General features: G+C 39.4%; 1 protein-coding gene across 1 annotated transcript; it reads right to left on the reverse strand.

Moving 5' to 3' along the window:
* Positions 1-133: 133 nt before the first annotated feature.
* On the reverse strand, positions 134-24781 carry TARS1 (threonyl-tRNA synthetase 1). Its single transcript, XM_090276188.1, has 19 exons — positions 24658-24781; positions 19337-19417; positions 16281-16471; positions 12827-12950; positions 11509-11630; positions 10893-11010; positions 10550-10614; positions 10388-10466; positions 9467-9613; positions 8364-8462; positions 7230-7396; positions 6033-6195; positions 5806-5943; positions 5376-5453; positions 5114-5214; positions 4858-4962; positions 3258-3330; positions 801-915; positions 134-320 (listed from the first exon to the last, which is right to left on the reverse strand). Exons 1-19 carry the CDS (start codon positions 24706-24708, stop codon positions 172-174), a joined length of 2166 nt encoding a protein of 721 aa, XP_090132314.1. The 5' UTR covers positions 24709-24781; the 3' UTR covers positions 134-171.
* Positions 24782-25120: the final 339 nt, after the last annotated feature.

The raw sequence follows: 25120 nt of genomic DNA on the forward strand, positions 1-25120 counted from the left end.
CAGATAATTAAGGAATAAAATCATTTGCACATGCCTTTTAATGATCTCCTTCAGATACACATTATCTAAAACCTGTCCAGGTCAAAATCGTCCCTCCCCTGCCGTCACCTCAGCCGACCCTGCGGGACGCGGCTTGTCCTTCCCACTGAGCCAGTCACCCCGAGGGCGTCGCTAAAACTCCTCTTCCGCCTGCTTGCTGCGGCCCCGCCGGAGCTGCTGCAGCCGCGCGACGGTCTCGGACACGGTGCGCTCTCCGTGCACCTTGTTATCTCTCGTGCGGATGTTGACGGTGCCGCTGCTCTTCTCTTTCTCACCGACCACTGAAACAGAAGACAGTCGGGATCCTCAGACGGAAGGGCTCCCGTTGGGCACTCCAACAGAAATGATCCCGGGACCCCGCAGCCCCCCACCCTGTACAGCTTCTGATTCGAATGTACAGGCGACCATGCATCGCTGGGCAACTGATTTAAAAATCTATTCATTAAAGAAAACCAAACACTTCGTAACACCCAAAACGGCTGTGCTTGCTGAGTCACTTAGTTCAGCTGATGTGATACAAACTTAGCATATGAAGAAATGAAAGGTGAGGGGGAGAAAACTTTTAGACAAACCTTTAGAGATTCTTTTTCACACCGAAATTTTCCTTTCTTATTATCAACTGAACAAATTTAATACGTTTAAGAATCAGGACTAAAAGGAGCTAAACTGACAACCACAATTCTCTTAAGCCTAAGTCTCAAGATTTCAGAATTTTCCTACTTAGCATTTGGCAGCTTTTCTTTGGTAGTTCCCTCTCTTACCGAGGATGAAGTTATACTGTGCTAACTGTGCATTTCTGATCTTCTTATTTAATGTACAGCCTGGATCCAGATCGATGTCCACCATGAATTTAGCATCATGGAATTGTTGCCGTACCTATTTAAACAAAGATGGAAAATTCTTCAGATCTAAAATTAGAATTATATTTTGACCTTAAAAGATTTTATTTAACCTGTAATTTGGGTAGTCACGTCAGCATTAAAGATTAGTCTATAAGAGTAACTTAATAGAAAATATCAAGTTAGAGAAATAATAAGTAATTTTTCTTCAACAGTGATTTCCTTTTCGATTAAAAGCTTGCTGTGTCCCATCTCAGCCACGTCAAACAACTTCCTGCTTGCCCCTCGCTCACCAGCGAGCTCCTCCTGCAGTGTGCTGAGCACCCCCAGCTAATCACTGAAAGCAAGCAGGGAACAGGTTTTTCCCATTCCCAGGGGTCTGATGGGGGATACAAGCATAAAAATGATGGGTTCCATCATCATATGACAAGGGAAATGAAATGAAAATACTGGATATTTTGATGGTTTAGGGAATGGACACATCACCAGGTTGTAATTCAACACCAGTAAATGAAACTATTTTTGTAGAGCTACGAATGAACTGAACTCGCTTTGATTGAACTGATCTTTAAATATGATGAAACAAATTTATTTGTTGATTTTTTTTTATATCATTAACTAACCATTAGGTTATTTTGTTCTTAATAAAATGTAGCCTCTTTTCTCCTAAGTCATCTTATGCCGAAAATCAGGCTAACAGCTGTTCTTTTCTCTTCACATCATTACATATACATGTGTCTTGAAAATCCACCCCCAAAAAAGGAGGGGAAAAAAAAAGCTTATTAAATGAGGGAGGCAGATAAAGGAGTTAGAGCCAAATATCTAATCAGAAAATCTTGAAATAAACTTCCAGGAATTTAAAGTTGGCAAACTACATTAGATATCATTATTATTATTATTTACTACATTTTTTCCCCTTTAACAATACCAATTCCACTTTATTGTCTCAAGTCTTTGTGTAGTAAGTAAACAATATTTTCAGTATTCCCCCCACCAAAAAAACGCTATATTATACTGTATGAATTCTAAATTAAATTAAACACACTAGATTAATTTTTCATCTACCTGTCAACCAGTTACCACAAGTATAACAAATGGGTTTTCATGCCTTAGCGGCCATTAACCAGTGAACCTGCTGGGATTTTATACGTATGCCAATTTCCAAGAGTTCTTATGTAGTTCATTAGAGCACCAGGACAAGACCACACTTTTCAACTGGAACCTACTTTAAGAATAAAGCACCAGTGTCTTAGTTGCTCAACCTGGGCCTTGTCCCATGTGAGCTGGGCTAGTCTACATTTGGGGAAGTGGCCCCATAATTACGACTATTTAATACCTCTGGTCTCTAGTCATTAAGCCTCAGTAGTAGCACCCCCTTCAGTGAATATAATAAAAAAAACAACATAAAATAAAAACCCACCCCTAAATAATTCCAAATGCCACTCCACTCCCAAAGGGGAGAAGGTCAGTACTGTTTCCAGCTGAGAAGTGAATTAACTGATATGAACCTTTTCCTACTGAATGAGTTTTCATAATGTATATAAGATAAAGTACAATGAATTAACCATAAAACATAGCTGATTCTCATCATTTATAACTAAGACTATAGTGTGCAGTAATAGGAATACAGGATGTCTGAGTACCTGGCTTATTAGCCAGTTTAATGTTCACTTATTTCTTAAAGACAGGTGAGACCTGAGTGCAAGTTATTTAGATGATCTGGAAACACGGTTTTGATGTTATAAGACTCCTCAACGATACTTAAGAATTTTGTCTGTTTTAACTAACCATTTTATTACTTTTAACTTGCAATTCTGAAACAATGCTTTTTAATAACGTAACTTTTAATAATTTAACATTCCTTAGTATAGAACTGTTGCTATAATGAAACAGACTGTCACCGTCTTTAGGGTGTGAAGAATGAAGGACTCTTTCTACATCTGTTAGACAGTTTTTTCGCAGATAGGGTAAAGCAGTGGTCTGGCGTGTCATTAACCTGAAGAAAAGTTTCAAACTGAAGAAATTTTAACTGAAAGTGAAGCAAAATTACTCTTTGAATCAAAGAGCAACTAGAGCAAGTTAAACTGCATTGTGCATTCGAATTTACATATCATACGGAGACATTCGCTATTTGTTAACAAAAAATAATAAAATATACCGGCGCACAAAAAGTACTGCCCCAACTATGTCTTCTGATCATGGAACCACACAGAAAAGCATTAAAGAGGTAATACAATCTATTCATGCTTACCACAGATTGAAAATAGTAACCCTTTTTTATATCATAAGCAGCTTGATTTACCAAGGATATAACTTACGGAATTTGAAAAGCCAAACAATGGATGTTAAATTGAAAGAAAAGTCATGCTTAAGGATTACCTTTTGGGCATATTCATCACATGTTGGTCCCACGGGAACTACCATTACCTGGCGAGGAGACAGCCAGAAGGGCCTTAAGAGGAAGTTAAAAATATTTAATGTGGATTTTCCTAAACAAGGATAGCATATTCATCGATGAGTCTACTCTTTCGTATCTTTTCCTGAAACATGCGAGGGACACTTTAAAAACATGGCTTTTCTTTTTCTTTCAATATGCAATAAAGACTAAAATAAAGGGAGATGAAGTCGCAGAAAACCCTAAATAAAAAAAATATGTAACTAAGGATTTTTCTTGCCAAGCAGAAGGCAAAGCAAATCAGGGGCAGAGAACATGCCTCCCACTTTGATACATTATGTAACAGACCACGAACTGGCTGCCACAGGGCTTAACAAGGTGCTGAAGGACCAAGCTTAGTGACCCGAGTTATTTTATTCAAAACGTTGTTTTGCTCATTGTTTTATTACTTATTCTTCCTGGTGGGACACAAACTGCGCCTTCAGTTTATTCAAGACCCACTTTGCAGGATTCAACAAATTGTAACTGACAGTAACTGGAGAAGGTATTCGGTAAAAATGACTGTGTTTTCACTTCTTATTAAATGACTCTCCCTTCGGGGTAGCTCAGGTGTCAAACCTGCCTGATGCCACCAACAGATTCGTGCTTCTTTCGATAGTGCCTATACCTTAAGTCATTGGGCTACATCAGGGAAAGGGCTGGAGGGGGCACTAAAACCCGCTCAAATCGTGGCCTTTCCCCCCACCACAGGTCTGGCAGAGCAGTTAGCTGAGGACCCCCCTATTCTCTAGACGTCACATAGAGAATGTTTCCCATATTTGATTTGATTCAGTGAAATGTAACTGAAAGCAGATTATCTTATTTCACTGGTAAGTATGACAAACTCCCTTTAACGTCTGAACCAACCAAATTATAAATGAAACTGAAATGATTGCAGAGCATGAGACAAAACAGGTCTACAAGACTTCACAGAAGCTCGGCATCAATAGCGTGGCTACGGCCGGCTCTGCGACCTTGTGCCGTCCTCAGCTGCCTTTGGACTTGCGGGCCCAGACCAAACTGCGTAGGAAGGAAAATGGCAGTCGTGCGCTCAGGTTTCCAGCAAAAACATAACCTTTTAAAAACAAGGCCCAAAAATGCTGATTGGTCTGGAGTCTGTACTCTCAATTTAAAAAATGTGTAGCTTCTAAAGGGTGTCAAAATACTTCCTTATTAGGACCAGCAATACTGAGCAAGCTGGGCCAAAGCCCACTCCTGTTCATGCAGACAAAAATATCAATGTTGCTTGAAAAGCAATCAAAATAACAAATATGCTTCTTACTGAATAATTCTTAATTAGAAAGTATTATATAACATTCAATAAATAGTGAAATAAAAATAATTACTCCCAACAAATATTCTTACAGCTAAAAAATTTGAGTTTTAATTGTGATTCCTTACTCCGTGAATACTTGTCATTAATTAGACGTGACTAAATGCAATCATTCTCCCTTTCCATCACATAATTAAGTTGGACAGTAGGCATTTCTTACAGCCAATTTACACTGTCCTACAGAAAAAGAAGGAAACAATAATGAAAATTACCATTTGCCCCCGTAGTTTTCAGTGAGGATAGCAATCATTCTTTCTACTGATCCCAAGATGGCTCTATGGACAATCACTGGCCTTTTTTTATCATCACCATCATGGCTAGGAAGAAAAAAAAAAAATTTTGTTTTCCATATATATGCATGCACACATAACTTTATTTCATATTATTTATTATATGTATATATACACACACACACACACACACACCATTATATGTCCTTGAAGAATATTCGGGACACTAGAAACTCACCTTACAAAAGTAAGATTAAATCTGATGGGCAACTGAAAATCCAGCTGGATCGTTGCACACTGGTGGTACCGACCAAGGGCATCTTTAATCTGTATGTCAATCTAAGGAGCAAAGATGGAGCTATTATAAGGTGTTGTCTATATTAAAGCTGAACTCAATTGTTGTATTAGGGCTAATTCTCCCCACCCCCTTTTTATAAAACTTAAAGTAATCTCTTCACCCAAAAATAAGTCACATTAGTCAAATATACTTCGGTACTGACCTTTGGACCATAGAAAGCTCCATCTCCAGGGTTTAATTCCCACTTTTCACCAAATTCATTCAAACTGTTTTCAAGTTGCTACAGATAAAGCAAAACTGATTTTAATTTTTGTTCCTCTGCAACGTCTCCTGGTCTAATTTGAGACTAAAAATACCATGACTACTTTCATGGGTCACTACTCTCTGCTGTTATCATTTTGCCCACTTAAACCTGCTCACACACAAACCCCTTTTCAAGGTTACAGCTTGATGACTGAAAACACATCCGAGTATTTCTATCATACAGAAAAGAAACTAGCTTACTCAGACCTAGGAACCATTTCCAATTTCCTTTTGCTTTCATCCATTTAAAGAGGCTTGGTTTTCTTACATTGCAGGGGGAAGCAACCTCTTCCAAACAGAATTCAAGCATGCTGAAAAACACCACTTACTTTCTCAGCTTGATTCCAGACTTCAATATCTCCAAGGAATTTTTCTGGGCGAGTAGACAGGTTCAATTTAAAAGAAAATCCAAATATGCTATATACTGTACGCAGAAAATCCAAACAGCCTTTTATTTCATCCTCAATCTTTAAATGAAAGAAAACAGCACAGCAGTAATTTTCCTCAACTGCCTTGACATTTCTTTCAACGTAGTTTATCCCACACGGTCTCCTACCTGCTCTATGGCGCAGAAGATGTGAGCATCGTCCTGCTGGAACCGCCGCACCCGCGTGAGTCCCGTGAGCGCTCCCGACAGCTCGTTCCTATGGAGCACCCCGAAATCAGCCAACCGCAGAGGCAGCTCTCGCCAGGATCTTGGGCGATGATCAAACATAAGGCTGGAAGAGAAAAGCAAAACCCACCAATATTTAATATAATAAAGCCACTTCTCTACTAGTATATGAAAGGCTGTCAAAAAGCCACTGAGTCCAAGTAGTTCAGACAAGCAACGTTTCTCAAATTCTGGGCTTCATACCACAATGTAGGCCCTGGCATAAATAAAACAGCAAACAAATTATAATACCGCCATCCAGAACTAAGGGAGAAGAACAAATGTATTCCCATAAGTCTGGAGTCACATCCTTGTGCTCAATATTTCCATTAATTTGAGAACTGCCTTTAAGGCTCATATTAAAACAAACAAATAAACAAAAAGACTTCGCTGGATACAAATCATGTATAACTGCAGAAAGGAAAGTCTGTGTTTTCTTTCGCTCCCCAATGTGCTTCAGTTCCCTGTTAGTCTGAAGGTGCTTCCAGTACTGTGAAGAATGAACTTGCTTGGTCTCCTGACCTACAACCCGGTTCCCATGGACATTCCTCTCTCACCTCTCTGCCCTGGGGGCCTTGCAATGGTGAGCTGGGCACAGAGCTACCTGGAGTCAAGGCTCTCCCTAGTTTTCCCCCAAGCTCTTGTGCATCCAGCTTTCAAGGATAGAAAGTGAGAAGAGCCCCAAGGCAAAGGCTTCCCAAGAATGTTAATTCATTAACATTAGGTTTTGATAGAACACATTTCTTAAAAAAAACGAAAAGAAAAAAACAAAACCTAGGGAAGTTGCTATACCCCACATCTAGGTCCCGTTTTATATTCCGTATGTTCACTGCTAATAATTACCCCAGTACCATTCGTTAATCTCTAAAGGTCTGAGGACCAAATCAGACATCGAAGAAATTATAACAACACAATAATCCTGCATTTAAATACTCTTCTGATTACATACTTTGTTTTAAGACCAAATCTTCCAAAGGAAGAAAAGCCATCTAGGACTCAATGCAGCATGAGAGAATCCTCAATAAACCCTCATCCTGTCCCAGGCCTAGGAATAAATGCAGCATGGGGGAACCCTCAACAGACACTCCAAGTGCTAAATACCAGTGCCCCGGGCAGTTCATGGGTTTCAGAGCAAACTGCTCCTTCTCCACCTCGAAGGAGAACATGTTCTCGCTGTAGTGCTGCCAGTGGCCCGAGGTCACCCACAGCCGGCTGTTGTAGATGTTTGGGGTGACCACCTCCTGGAATCCTCGTTTCCTATATTCACTCTGTTAGAAAACAAACAGAACACAGGTGTAGACATTAATGCTCATACTTCCGGTGGGAATAAAAATTTAAAGAGCAATTTTACACTCTAGAGTAAAGTTTAAGATGCACATATGTTATAATCTAGAAATTCTACTTGGCGGTACGTGCCAAAGAGGAAACTCTTGCACACGCATACAAGGAGGCTTGTCAAAAGGACCCGACTGCCGCACAATTAGTAATATGGGAAAATTAAAAACTATACCAGTGTCCGCCAGTAAAGGAATGGCACATTGTGGTAGTTATGTAATGGAACAATATGTGACGGCAATAAACTGGATCACAATTCTGACTGATTCACAATGAGACTCTGTGTGTGTAAATCTGAAACACACCAACAATTTAGGATACATATGCATGGGGTAGATGAACAATAACATGGACAAAAAGGATCCATGCTGGCTTCAGAAGAGCAGCTTCTTCTAGGAAAGGAGGGAAATGGATCAGAAAGTTGCCCAAAGGGGAGCTTGTTTTCCCCTTACTGTATGTATTACTGTAATTCAAACATAATCTATTGCAAATATGTGTTAAATTAGGTCTTGAGTATATGATGATGGTATTATTCTCTATAAACATATATTTTAAATACTTCATAATTTACAAAGAAAAAAAGCAAGGTAAAGACTAACTTGCTTTTTCAAGGAAAATATTAATGAATGGTCAAAAAGCACAGGGAGCTCCTGTGTAAGGATTACAAGTCCTAGTTCAAGGCTACCGGCTTCTCTGTGTACATATCCATGTATATGGACAAAATCATGTATTAGGAAGAAAGAAGTTTTAAAAAATTTTATGAGCCCTCAAGACTTCCATTTTTATTTATTCTTTTAAATGTTTCTTTTAAAAGAGATTATCTTTCCTTTTAGCAGACCTTATTTAATAATATCAATTTATGTCCTAAATCTACAGAAGAGAATAATGAATATGGTTTACCCTGATGAATTCAATAAGTGTATTATAAATGTACGCTCCCTTCGGCAGGAAAAAGCAACTTCCAGGGCTGAGTTCATGGAAGAAATACAGTTCTTGGTCCTGGATAAAAGAAAAACAAAGAATGCTTATACATGTATGTAACATCAACATAAACTTCAGTGTTCTTGAGTTCAGAATATGGTCATGATATCTCATATTTTAATTTGTGCCATCCCCGATTCAAAGAAAATGTGCCAACATTTTGGGGATGGAATTTAATGGCACTGAATTGCAGTTACTTTACAGCTCAGTTCCCTGCTCCCTACATTCCTGAATGCAGTCAAATTCATCAGGGTGACATGCAGCACAGGTCTCCGTTCTCTTCTATCCAGAGGGTGCTCTCATGGTTTTAATGCCTTGAAGCTCAAAGATCTGGGTGTTTTTAATTATTTTTTTCTAAAGTAGGAGTGGCAGAAGGAGACTTGGAAAATAGACACTGATAATGAAACAGAAAATGGAGATAAAGTTGGCTAACTCCAGGTCGTAGTGACTGAAATCAAGGGAGTGTGGCAGGGACACTGCTTCCTGTCAAGCTTCATAAGCCAGCAGCCAAGGATGCCTGGCAAAGAACAAACACAATGCAGAAAGAAATGTCATCCAAAACCTAACTTCCAGTTTGGAAAACACCCAGGGGTAGCGGGGCAAAGGAAATAACACCACAGAACCCAGCGGTGACTTTGTGTCACCTTGGACAACAAGTGTATTAATCTTTCTGGAACTCAGTTTCCACATCTTTAAAACAAGTAGGCAAGAGTAGGTGAATTTCCAAAGCATCTCTCAGCTCTATGAAACAGTGCTATACTTCTTTTACAGAAAATTCAAGGTCATCAGCATTTGTACTCAATAAAAGGAACAGTTAAAATGAATTTCTGTGCAATACTGAGCACACTCTAGAAGATAATGCAGACAATCAGTAATTTATGGCTTAAATAAAACAGTGCAATAATACTTATAAGCTATTACATTTCTTCAAAAGGAAATTTTTAATACACCTAAATAATACAGCTATATTGCAAATGAAAATAAACTCAGTCTAGACACATTACTGTTCTTTTTTAACATACCCTCCCAATTTTCCTATGATCTCGGTTTCTAGCTTCCTCTTGGAACTTCTCCCATTCTTTCAGCATTTTAGGGTCTGGGAATGAAATGCCATAAATTCTCTGGAGAGTCTCCATATCTGCTTTTCCTTCCCAGTATGTGGAGGAATTCTGAAAATAAGGATCAATCATGAAACAATATTCAAATTGGTAAATACCTCACTTATTTTAAGAGTCAGATGCTATTTCTCATAGTGACCTTATGAATCAAATTCATAGTAGCCCTTATACAAGAAAACAGCACAAAAGGTTCACGTGTAGTAAAGCATCTCATAGCTGCTCTGGGGGTGGAGCTAAAACAGCTGGGTTTACTGTGCAGCATGAAGCTTCTCCCTCAGAAAAGCCCCCCCTCCCCTCAACACCCACTCAGACCACAACTCCACAAACATGACTGACAGCACACACATCTTCACAAAGTGAATAAGCAAGAATGGAAAATAAACCAATGAAAAAATCTTGCCATCATTCCATTATTCTTATGATTTAAAGTGTATTTCACTAATTTCCCATAAACTATTTATGAACTAGTATAAACTGGCAGGATCAGGTTGGTTAACAGGAACAACATGGGGAATTACTACCTTAGACACACAAAGAGCAAGAGCACTCCGACAGTGAGTCTCCAAGCTCTCAGAGCCAAGATGGCCCCTAACTGCATGATTCTGGGAACCCCGCCCCCCCCACCCCCACCCCTGCCTCCACCCCGACGTGCTCTGGCAGAGAATGGCCAGTCAGCCACTGCTTGAGAGAATTTCTGCTAAAAATGGCATGAGAAAAAAATCCACCCAAAAGAAAACTGGTAAAGAGAGAAACCAATGAGTTTAAACATATATCTATACTACAGGAATACATTTATAAGGAGAGTCTTTAAAGTACATTCCTTACTTTGTGTATTTTCAAAGCCTTAATTTTGCCTGTGTGTCTGACATGAGGACCCCGGCAGAGGTCTATCAAGGGGCCGCACCTAAGATAAAATGAAAGAAATTTTAATAAAGACTTAAAATGTCATTTACACCAATTGCCTTTAAGGACATTTGATATTCTCACCTATAGACTGTGGTAGTTGGAGTATTTACTTTTTCATTCAATATCCGGCATTTGAATTTGTTGTACTGAAAATAGGAAAAATTATTTTTAAAAACCCTCCTTTAATTTTTACCTCTAAATACTATAGCTAAAATATAATTCGAAGTGCATCTTATCAAAGCATTATATGATTATAAATATGCCAGTATTTCATTTTGCAAACAAAGGCTAAATTTTTCTCAAGAGCAGGTTGAGAAAAATTTAACATTTGGTTGCAAAACTGTACACTAAACCCCTGTGTGATGCCTTCACATAACATTAATGAATGATATAAGGGTGGAAGCCACATGTTGGTTCAATTTACCTTAAACATTTCCAATAAAGTTTCCTTCTTAATTTCCAATCTTTCAAACGCTTGTTTTTCTTTAATGATTTTCTTACATAAAGTCTCTAAAGAAGAGAAATCATTGCTGGACACACCCCTGAAAGAGAAGAAAGTATGAAATTAATTTCTTTACCTTCCATTCCACTGGTTGCAGCTTCTTTAGAACACTTCAAGGGATTTAATATAAAAAATTAGACCATTGCATCATGTATTAGAGTTGTAAATAAACGTTTTCCAGAAATTATTTTAATAATTTGTATTTTCAGTGGCCTTGACCTTGGTCATCATGGAGACTGTTCCCACCAGTGAATCCTCCCTCCTGCTCTGTCACCAGACGTAAAGGGGAAGAGGACTGGCTTCGTTTTATTTCCCAATATACCTTCAGGCTCTACCCCCATCGACTGAGAACAAAGCTCTCACTAGGTCTCTATATCTTTGAAAATGACTACACACTTCATGTTTTAACAGTGGGAATGCCTGGTGACTATGCAGCAATAGCATTACATCATTCCTCCTTTATTAAAAACTCTAAAGATACCATCGGGATCTATGGTAAATCAGATTTTATGTTTCTTTATCCAATTACATAACTTACCCTTCTTCAAGGTACATGTCGTAATAGAATCCATTTTCTATTGGTGGACCATAACATAAACATCCGCCATAGACTCTTTCCATGGCTTCACCCATTATGTGAGCACTCGAGTGCCAATATACCTGAAAATTCAAAGAAAAATGAGAAGGCATGAGACTGGGCAAATGCGCTGTAAGTTAACGTGGTCATCTGAAAGAGACACATAAAATTTATTATAAATAAACCCAGACATAAAAATCTAAACTTACAAATCTACGAACTGCACAGTGATTCTATACAGAGCCACCATAATAATAGGATACTGATTTCCAAGGTATTTATAGTTTGTTTTCACTAAGTAAATTCAAATTAGCATCATTAATTAAATGGGATGGATTTTGTTCCCTGAAAACAACCGTCACTCACAATGTAACCATCTTCTTGACTGCAATGGCCCAGGGTCTTTAGAGTCAGTGCGCCCACCACCCATGTGCTGTGCTCTGCCTTTACTTAGCTGTGGAGCATCACTTAGAATCATATCCCCTTTTTCTTATTGGCCCCAAACAACTAAGGTGGTGAAACCTGACCCCACAACACAACTAGGAAAAACAAGGGCGAACATATGGGCGCTATAGTCAAATAGCAGTACTTGGTCTGAAGGCGGTCATTCACATGAGTCGTAATACATCCAAAGCAATGTTTTTAAGATTTAATAACAGTAAGGTAGCCACATGATTTTTAAAATCCTCTTTAAATACTTAAGGAATCCAGAACACATTTGAAAACCACTGATTTACATAAGTAAACCACTATCAATGAAACAAAACAAAACAACATATTTTATTTCTCTCTCTACAGTAGACCGTCATGAAGAAATAAGGAGAACACCTTGCCTTCATGTGCAGCTTGGTTTTTACAGTGCTTTCAGCAGACTTGCATTTTAAGATGAGGAAAAATATGGCAATCAACTTTCCAATATAAAAATACTTAAATATTCAAATTTGTTTATATATATACATATATGTCTTGCTTAAGTATTGATTAACATTGTAGAAAACAAGTTTTACTTCTTTAATCAATTTCTAATAAAATATTAGAATTTCCAGATTTCCCAATCCGAGTATCTAGTAGTGAAAATACATTTATTACACTTCACCTCTTGATTTTATACGGCAAGCACTTTTATTATGCTCCCTACATGAAAGACAAAAATGAAGATGTCAAATATGACGAGACATCAATAAGCTTCCGTCACCTACTGGCAGTGGTAATGAACTGGAAAAGAATGCAAATGAGAATCGTCATCCTGAAATTCAATAAATACTGAATAAAAACTTACTGCTTGAGCTTCCTCATCCTCAAACTTGAGAAGCTCCAAAGTACAATCTTCCTCCAGAGGACGGTCAAGGTCCCAGACAACTTTATTCACTTTAGCAATAACGGTGTTATCAGCCAGGCCTTGACTTGAAAAGAACAGAAAAATATTTTATTATATATTGACACTATATATATTATGTACATAATATATATCTTCTGAAATAAAATGGGAAAAACAATCCCAAAAATGTACTAATGTACCTAAGAACATAATTAGAAGATGCTGAAATTTCAAAACACTGTGACATTCATGCTTATTTAAACAGATACAACTCTGATAAACAAAGTAACCATTTTCAGTGGTCTGATTTAATTTTTATTTTCTCCAAATAATTTCTCCACAAAGCCAAGCTACTTAAGACTCCAATGGAAAAAGGGGGACGGGGTACTAAATAACTTCTCTGCCCAACCTCCTATCTGAAATATGTAATAGAATTTTTTTTTGAGGCACAATAAATTCTGCAAATGCCTAAGATGGTATCATTTATAATCCACAGGTAAAATAAAGGGCTATTCATACAAGGTTTTAATAGTATGGATAAAAATGTCATCTTGAACAGTCTACAGATCACCACACAAACTGTTGTCACAGGATGAGGTGGGGGACCACAGCAAGTGTGTGTAAAAGCCACAAGAGATCCGAGGAGGTGGAAGCAGCATAGGTCAGAGTGGTCTGGACAGGCTTTGAGGATCAAGTCATGAGCTGAGGGATCAAGATATGAACAGGAAGAAAGGAGACGAGATGGTACTCCAGGTGAGGGGATAGGCATGAACGCAAGGTGAGAAAGGTTCGGGAAGCTTCGTGGCTGGAGCAGAATTGAATAGTCAATCAGATAGTAGGTCTGGATGGGTCGCTAGAGAAATGACCGTCTACAATAGTCTGACAGCTCCACAAGAGCAGGTAACACTCTGTCCTGTGAAGGAAAAGTGTGCAGCTTGACACGGTCAGTCTTGAGATATACCACGAGAAGGCTTAAGCTCGCTGTAGTTGGTGTGCTGGGAGGTATTCAAGTTTATACAACCTCCCCATCTTGAGGGCAGAATAACAAACAGAAAGTATACAATAAATATGTATCCCATTTTCAATGTTCCCATTACATTTCCCTTAAGATTATACCCAATGTTTCCTGTCCTCCTGAGATCAAACAGAGCCAATAGCATATACACACATTTTGCAAAATATACATTGGATTTGGCAGAGAAATGTATTGTATCATTTGTTGTAAAGCAGTTTTCAGAAGACTACACAACTGATTAAAAAAGCCAACCATTATACTCTATATTCTTCAAGAAAAAATGATTTTTATCTTAGGGTCCAAAATGGTGCCATGAGATGCCAGCAGAATTATTTTGAAAATGAAGATTCAGATGGGCCTTACTGGATCATCTCAATTTTCCAAGGAAGTGATAAAATAATCCATACTTTAAGACTTAGAACAAAAACGCAACTCGAAAGAAAACCCTTTTGAAGCAAATGGAACATGCCTTCTTCTTCCCTTTCATGTTCATCACTAATCATCTGAACCTTTGAATGGCCTGTTATTGATGCTGTAATTTTTCACAGAACAAGAAGTTGTTCTGGACTTCTGTAAAAATGTCTTAAGTGCCCTAACTTGCAGATCAGTGACTTAACTCCAGCTCTATAGCTCATCAATGTCTTCTGCAATTCAATTCAAAAAATTATTTTCAGTTGGCCACCTGACAAATTACAATGAAAAATTTGAAGGACAATAATGTAGGATGTAGAGAAAAATTTGTGGACTAATAAGAACCTGAATTTTAATACCGACACAGCTACAATAACAGAGTGCAACAATGGAGGAATCTTTTCATCAAATGACCTTCAAAATCACCTCTAAAATGACAGATTAAACTGATATTTAAAGATATATCAAGTTATTTATGATCTCATATGGAAATTTGCTTGATATTACAACTTTCTTCTGTCCTTTGGAATAAAGTAGAAGTACTTTAGTTAGAAGCAGTGGTCAAATTAACTAAAACACTCCATTCTCTTTGTAAGACATACTAACCAATGTTCATGGCACACTGAAGATTCACGGCCCATAGGCCTACCTGCCTCTACTCCCTGCAGCTGCACAGTAGGCTTACCAATAATCAGCCAGGTTGATTCCCAAACATGTTTACTTGTTAGTTTTTGTCTTATATTCAACAATATGAAATTGACCATAATCAACCATTTTTGACAATCATATAATGATTTAATGTGGTTCAACTCAACATATAGTATAAATAAACAGACATAGAAATAAATAATAATACAATAAGGGAATTGTGGTTTCTATGAAAACCAAGTTGAATGTTTGGAAAAGCTTGGTAAAGTCAGACCATTAAAAAATATATTGTCAAGTTAGGTGTAGATGAAATAACTATATAAAAATATGGAAGGATTGTGTACTCAGATTGCTTCTCAAGTATGTAAAGATAGCATAAAACTCTAATTGGCATTGTATTCCAAAAAGCCTTGGAGATGTGTGTGTGTGTGTATACCGACAATTATTGAATAATATAAAGGGTGGGCAAAGTAGGTTTACAGTTGTAATGTAAATAATGCAATAATTAATAAATAGTAATAGAATAAACTGTTTTGCACACACACAACTATATACCTAATTTTGCCCACCCTGTATATTTATAGGTTGACAAACTTTTTCTGTAAAAAGCTATATACATATTTTATTTTATTATTATTTATATATATATTTTAGACTGTGCACTACACATGATCTCTGTTGCATATTCTTAGCTCCTGAGCTGTACTAAAACAAGGTAGGACCACAGTTTGCCAACAACTAGTATAAGATATATGCATCAATTTATGCTTTCCCAACTTTTATCATTTTGATAAACTGACCCAACTATTGACCCTAATATCCTATTAAAATTAAGAAAGCATTTCCTCTAGTACAAAGAATGCCTCTAATTCTCAGTTACTTCTTCCCAAGCCAATAAAAGTATTAAGTTTTAAGACCGGATATGGCCCTCCTTTGGATTTATAAAACTAACACATTTTTTTCATGTGTTATGTATTAGTTTCTTAATTTTCCCTGTGAGATGACCAACCTTCATTTAACTTCAAAACTGAGACATTTAAGTGAAAACAGGTGAGACACTATCTGCTTGGTTTTTGTGACGTTTATGATCAAGGTAGAAGAATTAATGATATAAAATCCTTCGTAAGATAAAACCAAGGTAGAGCCTCTAAGAAATGAACTTGGAATCTTCACTATAAAGCTCCACATTACTTTGATTTTGAAAAAATCCCAAATAATGTAAATTAAACATTAAAACCATTGAACAGTAACAAAAAATGTTTTGGAGATAAAACTTGGCAAAATAATTTTTTAAAAGTTTAATTACAAACGACAGAAGATCTAAACAGATGCAGCTTATACCTAATTCCACAAGCAATTTGATATGGTGTCGTTTTCCAGGACTCCGCATTGACCTGTTTGCCATCGGGCAGAGTGACTGTAATTGGCTTGCTATCTTTCTCTGCTTTTTCTGCCAGAATGGCTTCGTGTTCTGCTTTCAGTTTATTATACATCTCAAGACGCGTGTTAATATATTCAGGCCAAGGATTCAACTGCAAGGCAACAAATAAAATAACTGATCAGTAAATACTTGCTTTCTTCATTAGAAACGGGAAATAATAAAAGCAGACAATACAACACCACATGATTACTAATACAATGTAGTAAATGCATTGCTAAAATCAACAAGCATTACCTTAATGCTGTCCTAAATAAAAGTAAAAAAAGAAATTAAATGCTCTTGTTATTTTAAGACATTTTTTTTAAATAGAAGAGTATAAATAACAACAAATACTCAGCTGCCAACATCCTAAATCAACAAGTATCAATACCACCATTTTGCTATTATTTGCATAAGGAAATTTTTTTAAGATGGTCTCTTAACTTTTCTAATTAAACACCCTTACAGGTATAACCATAAACAATACTGGAAATAAAAACTGGCTGGCTTTTCCATTTTGTTTCAATTTTGTTCAAGGGACAATCTGTGAAGCTGGTCAGACTATATGTCCACTCATAATTTCTAACTAACCAACTATAAATTTATTTGACTTAAGGGCTCCCATTCAAGGGAAATACTTACTAAATTCAAAGAAGCCATGATCTTTGAGTATTTATTTTGTGGGAGTATTTAATTAGCAAATATAAGAAAACAGCACAATACTACTGTCTCTAATACATTATATAACCAAAATGTTTTATATAAAACACCTACTCAGGTTCCCAAAAGTTTGACAAAGAAAGAAAAAGAGAAATGATAATCAGAAATTTGGCTTTCTCTACTGATAAAGACTTGGTCTTTCAAAAAGCAGGTCATGAATCTGTGGTCATAAAATAGTCAAACACTCTAATATACATAATTTACAACCTTCAAATGAAAGTAACATGGGTATTAACAGCTACAGACAAAAGCAAAGAGATGGCTTAATTTTACCATAAGTTTCTATCTTCACATCAATTTAAATCAATCAGCTATAACAGTTTATTCAAATATATGCTTTAAAACTTAGTTGAAATGCTACCCAAAATTATACATATAATATATACCAACATAACACACTTAATCTGAATTAAGTACAAGCTAGTTCCTAACCCTTGGTGGTCATAGTTACCCACTGTCAACCTCAGAGGTTAGTATCTCCCTAAATGCCATAGTAAAAACATAGCCCGCCATATCATTAAAAGTATTTTTTCAGACTGTCTGAATATAACTTATTAAAACAGTAAGTTTCTCATGTTAAGTAGTATGTTTTTCCTTACACAATATTTCCTCCTCATTTCAATCATAATTGTTCTCAGCCTTTACCTTTGGAAGTGGAGGAAGCACCCTAATCTCTTCACAAGTTTCCCCTTTTCTTTGTCTAGTCAAGCCGGTGCCCTTTATGAGCATTTCATTCATTCATCCCAGGAGTGTAGAACCCTGGATGGTAACACCCCAGGGAGTCAACTAAAAGCTCACAGCCTGTCACTACAGCCGCACACTCTGAACCCCGCAGGCTGACTGAGGCACAGCACCTGGCCCTACCTGCTTGGAATACAGTCCCACCCACGCAGAGGGCCCTCTGTATCTGACTGCAGTTCCTCTCCATATCCACTTGGCACTTCCTAGTCGGACGACCTTAGGGTCAAACGCCACTTATTCAACGTTCATGGAGCTGATTCTCTCCGTGGCGGGTCCCGGAAATGCAGAGAAGACCTACACATTGCGCTTCTAGAGTGATGTACATGAACGTGGAGCACAGAGGAGGAGGAAAGGCCTGGGACATCTCACTGCACACTTTTTCCCAGACAGATCATTTAAAAATATGTGGAATCACATGTCACACTTAGCATTTTTGATTCAGAAAAGCCCTAATTATACCCTTTGTTTCCTATATCCAGGCTAATTCTCACGCCAGGACAGAACACCATGTACTACTGTATTGAATTATAAAACAGAAATTAGGGAACATAGGCATTTTTCTATACACTCGCAAATTTTAAAGTTCATAATCAATATTTTCTCTCACAATTACAGTGAGATGTTATGGACAAAACATAAGAGAAAAGATCAGGCAGGGCCCGAAGCAACACTGAGTGATTCCTGATTACCAGCAAACTTACCCTTAGGTAAATGAAGCACTGTCAATTTAGCAACGCAGCCTTTATAAAGGCAGTTCTTAAAGCTAGTTTATTGTGCTCTAGCATACTCCTTAAAAGCCTATTCCTTTGTTCTTCTGCATTCCGGTAGTTTTTTTCTCTAAAGAGTCTCTAATAAAATAGTTGCAATGACTGAAACAAAAGTAAAGCACAGTTCACGGCAGTTCAACTTCAAAAATAAAGCAGGAAGACAAGCTTAACTGCCTCCTAAAGCAGAACGCCCAGGACGCGGGCTGATTCTGGGCCGACTTTTGAAAAGCCAGTTCCTTTCAGTCTGAGCAGGGGCACACAAAGCATTTTCTCTGCACTCGAGAGGCCTCAAGATCTGTCCTGGTTTAAAACCAAACTCGGGAAGCAGGTCCAGGTGGAAACAGTGTGAATGGGGTCAAGAAGGGGGCTTCCTTGGTTTCTTTTGTATTCAGTATAAGCTCAAACACCAAATCTCTCCCCGTTAACTGCTCGTTGAATGAAATGATCAGACAGGTACCTAGCATCCCATCAGGCAACGGAGTCATTACAGTCCCCTTCTCTCCAACTGCTGTTCTCTGATTTGATCTAACCCCTCAGGTTACCTCATGATTACATCTCAGTCGTTTCCCTTTTTCAATAACAAATAATTGCAAGCCTCTCTTTCCCTCCCAGGCTTTCCTAATTCTTCTGATTTTTCCATCAAGTCCGTCTTACAATTCCATGTAAACCATGCGATTCTTACACAGGACCAGCCTGAGACAGCTCTCTGCCACCTGTCGGACCTGATAACAGAACCCTGAAACATTTACCTCCGCTCGACCTCCATCTCCAGACCCTTCCTTGTTCTTCCTCTTGCCTTCTTCCTTTCGCTTCTCTTCACCAGTACCTACCTGAATAAGCAGAAATAAAGGTTTTATATTTTCATTGACTTCGACACCCCTTCATGCTGTCCCCAGGAAAGTTTAGACAATCTTATTTTAGTATCTATTTTTTTTAAAGTGAAAATCTGATTTTGAAAGACTAGAAAACCTGACCACCGGCAAAGACAAGTCAACAACTTACAATAAAATAAAGACAGGTCCTAAAGAAGTAGAGGAGTTACTTGATAAAATTCAAGTCCTCACATTTATTTTGCCTGTTCCCATGACTCTTGCTTCAGGTTTACAAGGACATATACTGAACACGTAGCCACAAATAAGCATGTGATATATTCAGTAAAAATATTTTCAGAAAAAGAAATCAGTGCAATATATATCCACTCATTCCACAAGCACTACTCAGAGCCTCTATGTTCATGTTTCTTTTTTTTAACCTGCAGAAGAAGCAAACACAAGGCCCAATCTCTGTCATGTGCAAACTTAATCTCTCCAGGGAAACTAAGGCATACGTGTGTGGAAAACTCCTGGAGGGGAAAATAACCCAGTTGCAACACTCGTCGTCGTCGTCGGCAGCCGTCCGTCTCGAGAGACGATGGTGTAGCTTCTTAAGAGTCTATCTGCACCGCCGAGAATGGCTGTGCCGTCCAACTCGGGAGTGACACGGTATCTGTCTCCTCCCGTGTTGAATCGACATCTTGCGATGACGCTGGAGTGTCCTCTCCAGTGAAGCTGAAGCTACAGAGCCTGGGCAGGGTGATATGGAGGGTCTGCTGTTGCCCGTGCAGCAGACCCCCCCCTCTCTTCGCAGCTGAAGGGTCCAAGGGAAAGACGGAGTCAATACAGCTTGGCTTCAGGTGCGCCGCAGGAGTTGCCGGTGTTGACTACAACGTCAAACCGCCTTGGGGACTCCGGCTCCGGATTTTCTGTCGGGGTTTACTCCCTTAGCCTTTCCCCTGAAGAGGTATGCCGCAAGGCAGCGGAGGTTTTTTGGAGTCAGAGTTTTCCTTCTCTGATGTGCCCTGACTGGAAGATCGAACCAGCGACACTTAGCTCGCAGGCCGACACTCAATCCACTGAGCCAAACCTGTTAAATAAGCGAGGACAACAGTCAGTGTTAGTTAGGGCTTTCGAGAAGATTCCAACAGGCTGGATGTGGAGAACGGAGGGCATGTCTTCTAGGTGCACACATAAACGCATTGTCAGAAATGTTCAAAAGAGAAGGCCTGTGACAGCCAGAGAGTCAGAGGGACAAACAGACTAAACAAGGCTAAAGCTGGATCGTTTTAGGAAATAATAAAAGTTCAGGCAAACTAGGACTTAGGCAGAAGCAAGTACTAAAAGTTACCATAAGAAATGTGGACTTCCATGAGAAGCACACGGCACCATAAGACGTTTTAAAGCAGGAAGTCCTGTGCCAAAAGGCAACCACAGCAGAGCAGGTCTACACCAGTGGATCTCAACCAGAAGCTATGCGCCCCGCCCCCCGCACCCGCCCGTGGACATCGGGCAATGTCTGGAGACATTTTTGGTTGTCACAACTTGGGGGGTGGATAGAGGCCCGGGATGCTGCTAAACATCCAACAACACACAGAAGAGCCCTGCAACAAACAACTCTCCAGTCCACACGTCAACAGTGTTGAGGCTGAGAAACCCTGAACTACATGACAGGATATTGTGAAAAGGATTTTCCCAGAAATGCATCCCCCCCTTCCCTGTGACTGCTCAGACAGAAACATTCTAGAGCAAACTGCACTACACGAAGCTTCACAATTTGCAAAGTTCTTCCACAACCATATCTGATAATTCATAGCAACCTCGTGAGGGGGCTATTTTATTATTATTATTATTCCCATTTTATAGATAAGATTGAGTTGGAAAAAGTCAGATGATTTTTCTTGGTTCACACTGACATGTAAGTGGCAGGAAAGACATCTACCCAGGTGTGGACAGTGGCCAACTCTAAGGAGTTGTGCTCATCAGTAGTGAAGAAGTTTTGCGGATGGGACTAGGGATATGAAGGGGAGACTCTATTACAGTTTTGTACGTTTATGTTTAGGGGGTAAGTGTTTTTGAGGTACAGTAGTCCCTCTATCGCGGTTCACTTATCACGGCCTCACTGTATCACGGGATTTTTTAAAATATCATATTTAATTATTTATCGCGGATTTTTCGCTATATTGCGGGGTTTTGTGGTACTGTACAGTAAATACTAAGATAAATGTTAAGGGTCCTACTTTGCAGATTTTCACCTATCATAGGGGGGTCACGATAAGTGAGGGATCACTGTACTTTCCTATACAATTCACCAACATAAAGTATACAATTCAATGATTTTTAGTGTATTCACAGTTGTGCAACTGTCACCACAATCAATCTAGAACATTCCCATCACCCCTGAAGGGAACCCGGTGCCCATCAGCAGTCATTGCCCGTCACTCTAGCATCTCCCTTCCCCGGCACCTGGCAGCCACTAATGTGCTGTCTCTATGGATTTCCATATTCTAAACATTTTAAAATATGTGGTCTTTGGTGACTGGCCTACTTTACTTAGCGTGATTTCAAGACCATTTGTGTTATATGTTTCAATATTTCCTTCCTTTTTATTGCCAAGTAATATTCCACTGTTTACTTATCCATTTAACAGTTGGACATTTTGCATGCTCTTTTGAATTGTATAAGACATATTACTTGTATAATTTAATAAGTAAATGACTCTTAATTTCAGGCTGAGCTAAAACTTCCCCTACTCTGGGATTCTGCATTTAACAAACTTTTTAAGTTCATTTACAGTCAACAGATGGATAATGAACATAATTTCAGTCCATTCTAATCAAGTACTAACCTAAAGGGTTACAGGCTCCCTATATGCCTTTGCTATACTAAAGATGTAACTACTCGAGTGAACTAGGTAAGAGAAGGGGTGAAAACTAATTGCAGGTCTGTCTGTGCAGGTTTAAAATGGAAAAAGAATGAATTCTCTTTTTCTGATAAAATGCTTTTGGTTTTGGTCATACAGATATTTGTCAAGTGAGTAAGAGTAGTAGAAAAGAGGGAGAGAATTAACAAAGGTTTTCTGTATTCCAAATATCTCTCCATTTCACAAGTGAGAATCCTGGCTCGAGGAGGGCAATCCGCCCACTAGTATGCAGGTTCTAAGCTGTAGAGCTGGGACATTAAAATGGGTCTCTCGGAACCCTGAGGCCCATCTGTCTTAGCTATGATTGTTCTCAATTTCCAATAAAAACAGAACAAAAATATGTGAGTTTATGTATTACATATTTATGTAAAAGCAATCTAAAATTTCAACCCAGAAGCTGGGACACAGAACCAAATTATAAAGGAAAGCTACAGAATTATCTTCCTCAGGGTTATTTAGGAGTTAGTGTACTTTAAATCCAAACCCTGACACTGACAGCTGGGACAGGTACTTCCTGGGAATCCAATGATTTCATGGAGTATCTGTCCTTAACTTGTTTCCAGGCACGTGACAGGAGGCAGGACAGCACTGCGGTTGGGAGTACCGGCTACAGAATACTGGGTCTGAGTAAGTTACTCACTGTTTCTTCTCTTGTTTCCTCATCTGCACAGTGGGAATAACAAAACCCTGTTCATAGATATTTTGAGAACTGAACAAGTTAATGCATGTAACATAGTGCCAGATCCCATAGTTAGCACTCAAAAAATATTAGGTGTTGTGCAATTATAATTATAGAAGGGAGAAAGAGTATATTTAATAGTCATATATCACCTCCAATTAAAAATGGCATAGCAGAATATTTACACATGGAAAGTTGACTGTAGACTATTAAACGAAAAAAAGTTACAAAATAGTAATGATATACCATTTTTAAGTGAAAAGAATATGAATGGGAAAAAATCTATAAACAGGCACCATTTATCACTTTAGTTAATTGAGTTTAGAATTTAATTTAATTTAGAATGGGCACATATGCATTTTTCCCATTCAATCTCTGTGTTAGAGGACATACTCATTTTACTGATGAGAACATTGTGGCTTTTAAGTGACCTGTCCTGTCAGAGCTGAGCTGAGTCTTCTTTAACAGAATACCTCATCTCTCATCTGGACAATGACAGCAGCCTCCTGCCTGGGGCTTCCCCACTTTCCAATGCACCTTGCATTCCAATGCGGGTATGATCTCTAAAGCTACAATTCACATCTATTCCTTCCTTGCTTAAAAACTTTCACTTGCAGAAAACAATTTCAACTATTCTTGGTTGCCCAAGATGCTTCTGATTACGGTGGCTCCCCCTTTGGGCACGTATCTTACCAGCAACCCTACAGATGATTCATTCACTCATTCCCTTTTCACTGCCTTCCCCACCTTTACCTGGAAAGCCCTGCCCCGTCTGGTTTACCTGGGGAACTTATACTCATTCTTCCAAATTCAGTTCAAGGGAGCCCTCCCAAGCCGAATGGGCACTCCTGCTTCTGTCACCCCACGGCAAAATGGCTGTTTAGCTGTCTTTCACACACCAGCCTGTGAAGCCCTCAAGGCCAGGCTGGGCCCCATTCACCTTCCTAAGTGCATGGCCCAGCATGGAGAATGAACACTTGACATATATTTGTTAATCATTAAAATTTAAACAAAAAAAAATTCAACCTGGTGGCAGGAAAGTGACCTGGGAGATGTTCCTAAGCAACGGATGACACAAAAGGGAAAGTTCAAAGGTGAAATGGTGAAATAATTGGCATGTGTGAAATAAAATACTGCACGCCTGCAGCGCTGGCAGGGGAAGTGTGTGGCTTGTCTAGAGTTTGTCAGGTCATCGGGCCTCACCATTCATCATAAACCACCTAAACTTGGGCAAGTTGGGTCAGAGCTCGGGAACTCGGTTTTCTCCTCTTTCAACTACAGCTTTGACCTTTAAGAGGCTTTTAGGATTTTAGATAAGGCTCTGCAGTGTTCTCGCCTAAGGGGAGGTAAAAACACTAGTCTGGGAGTCCCGTAATTCTCCCTCTTTCTAACTAGAGGTGTCGTTCTGAGAAACTCATTCACGGTCTCAGTTTCCTCATCCGCAAAAATTGGTTGGCCCCGGAGATGCCCTCAAGGCCCCGCCCGCCCAGCTTCATGAATGGACCATTCCTCCCGAAAGGGGTCTCCGGCGCGGGCGTGAGCTTAATCGCATCCTCCGCCACTCACGGTCCCAGCCCCTTCCTTCTTCTTGCCCCCGCCCAGTAGGGCCGCTGGGCACCAAGAAGAGCCCCAGCTGGGCCTCTCGGCCCCACTCACCGGCTTCTCCTCGCCTCCCATCTTCCCTGAAGGGCTCCTGGCCTCGGACATCGGAGAACACGGAAAGAGAGAACTCAAAGCAACAGTCTGGAGAACAGGAGAACGCAGGCCGATCGGAGGTGGGCTGGGGCTCCCGGGAACACTGCGCCGAAGCCACGTGGCCCGGAAGGGACCAGCTGATGCAATCCGCAAGCGCCCAAACCCCGCCTCCTAGCCCGCGGGGGGCGGGGGAAGCCAATCGACACCGGGGACAGGCGGGCCCTCCCGTCTCTGAGCCAATGGAAAAGCTTGTTGGGTGACAGGCGTTCTAGGAAATCAGAGAGCGGCGGGTGAGGAGAAGGTATCCCCGAGGCTAAACCCGGCTGCCTTAGGAGCCCTGGACTGGACCCTTTCCTGAGCCGTGGTAACAGCAATACGCTTGCGCCTTCTTCCAGTCTGTTGCTGCCTATTAACCCAGCGCCTT

The sequence above is a fragment of the Furipterus horrens genome, unplaced genomic scaffold (assembly GCF_987537825.1).
Source record: "Furipterus horrens unplaced genomic scaffold, mFurHor1.1.pri manual_scaffold_5, whole genome shotgun sequence".
Classification (NCBI taxonomy): domain Eukaryota; kingdom Metazoa; phylum Chordata; class Mammalia; order Chiroptera; family Furipteridae; genus Furipterus; species Furipterus horrens.

What these genes read in the sequence shown, in the direction of transcription:
- TARS1 (XM_090276188.1), bottom strand. Translation starts at nt 24,708, where the DNA reads ATGTCCGAGGCCAGGAGCCCTTCAGGGAAGATGGGAGGCGAGGAGAAG. An exon ending in CAAATTGCTTGTGGAATTAG is followed by an intron (nt 12,951 to 16,280) that starts GTATAAGCTGCA and finishes GTTCTTTTCAAG; the next exon opens with TCAAGGCCTGGCTGATAACA. An exon ending in ATCATAGGAAAATTGGGAGG is followed by an intron (nt 8,463 to 9,466) that starts GTATGTTAAAAA and finishes TCTTTTATCCAG; the next exon opens with GACCAAGAACTGTATTTCTT.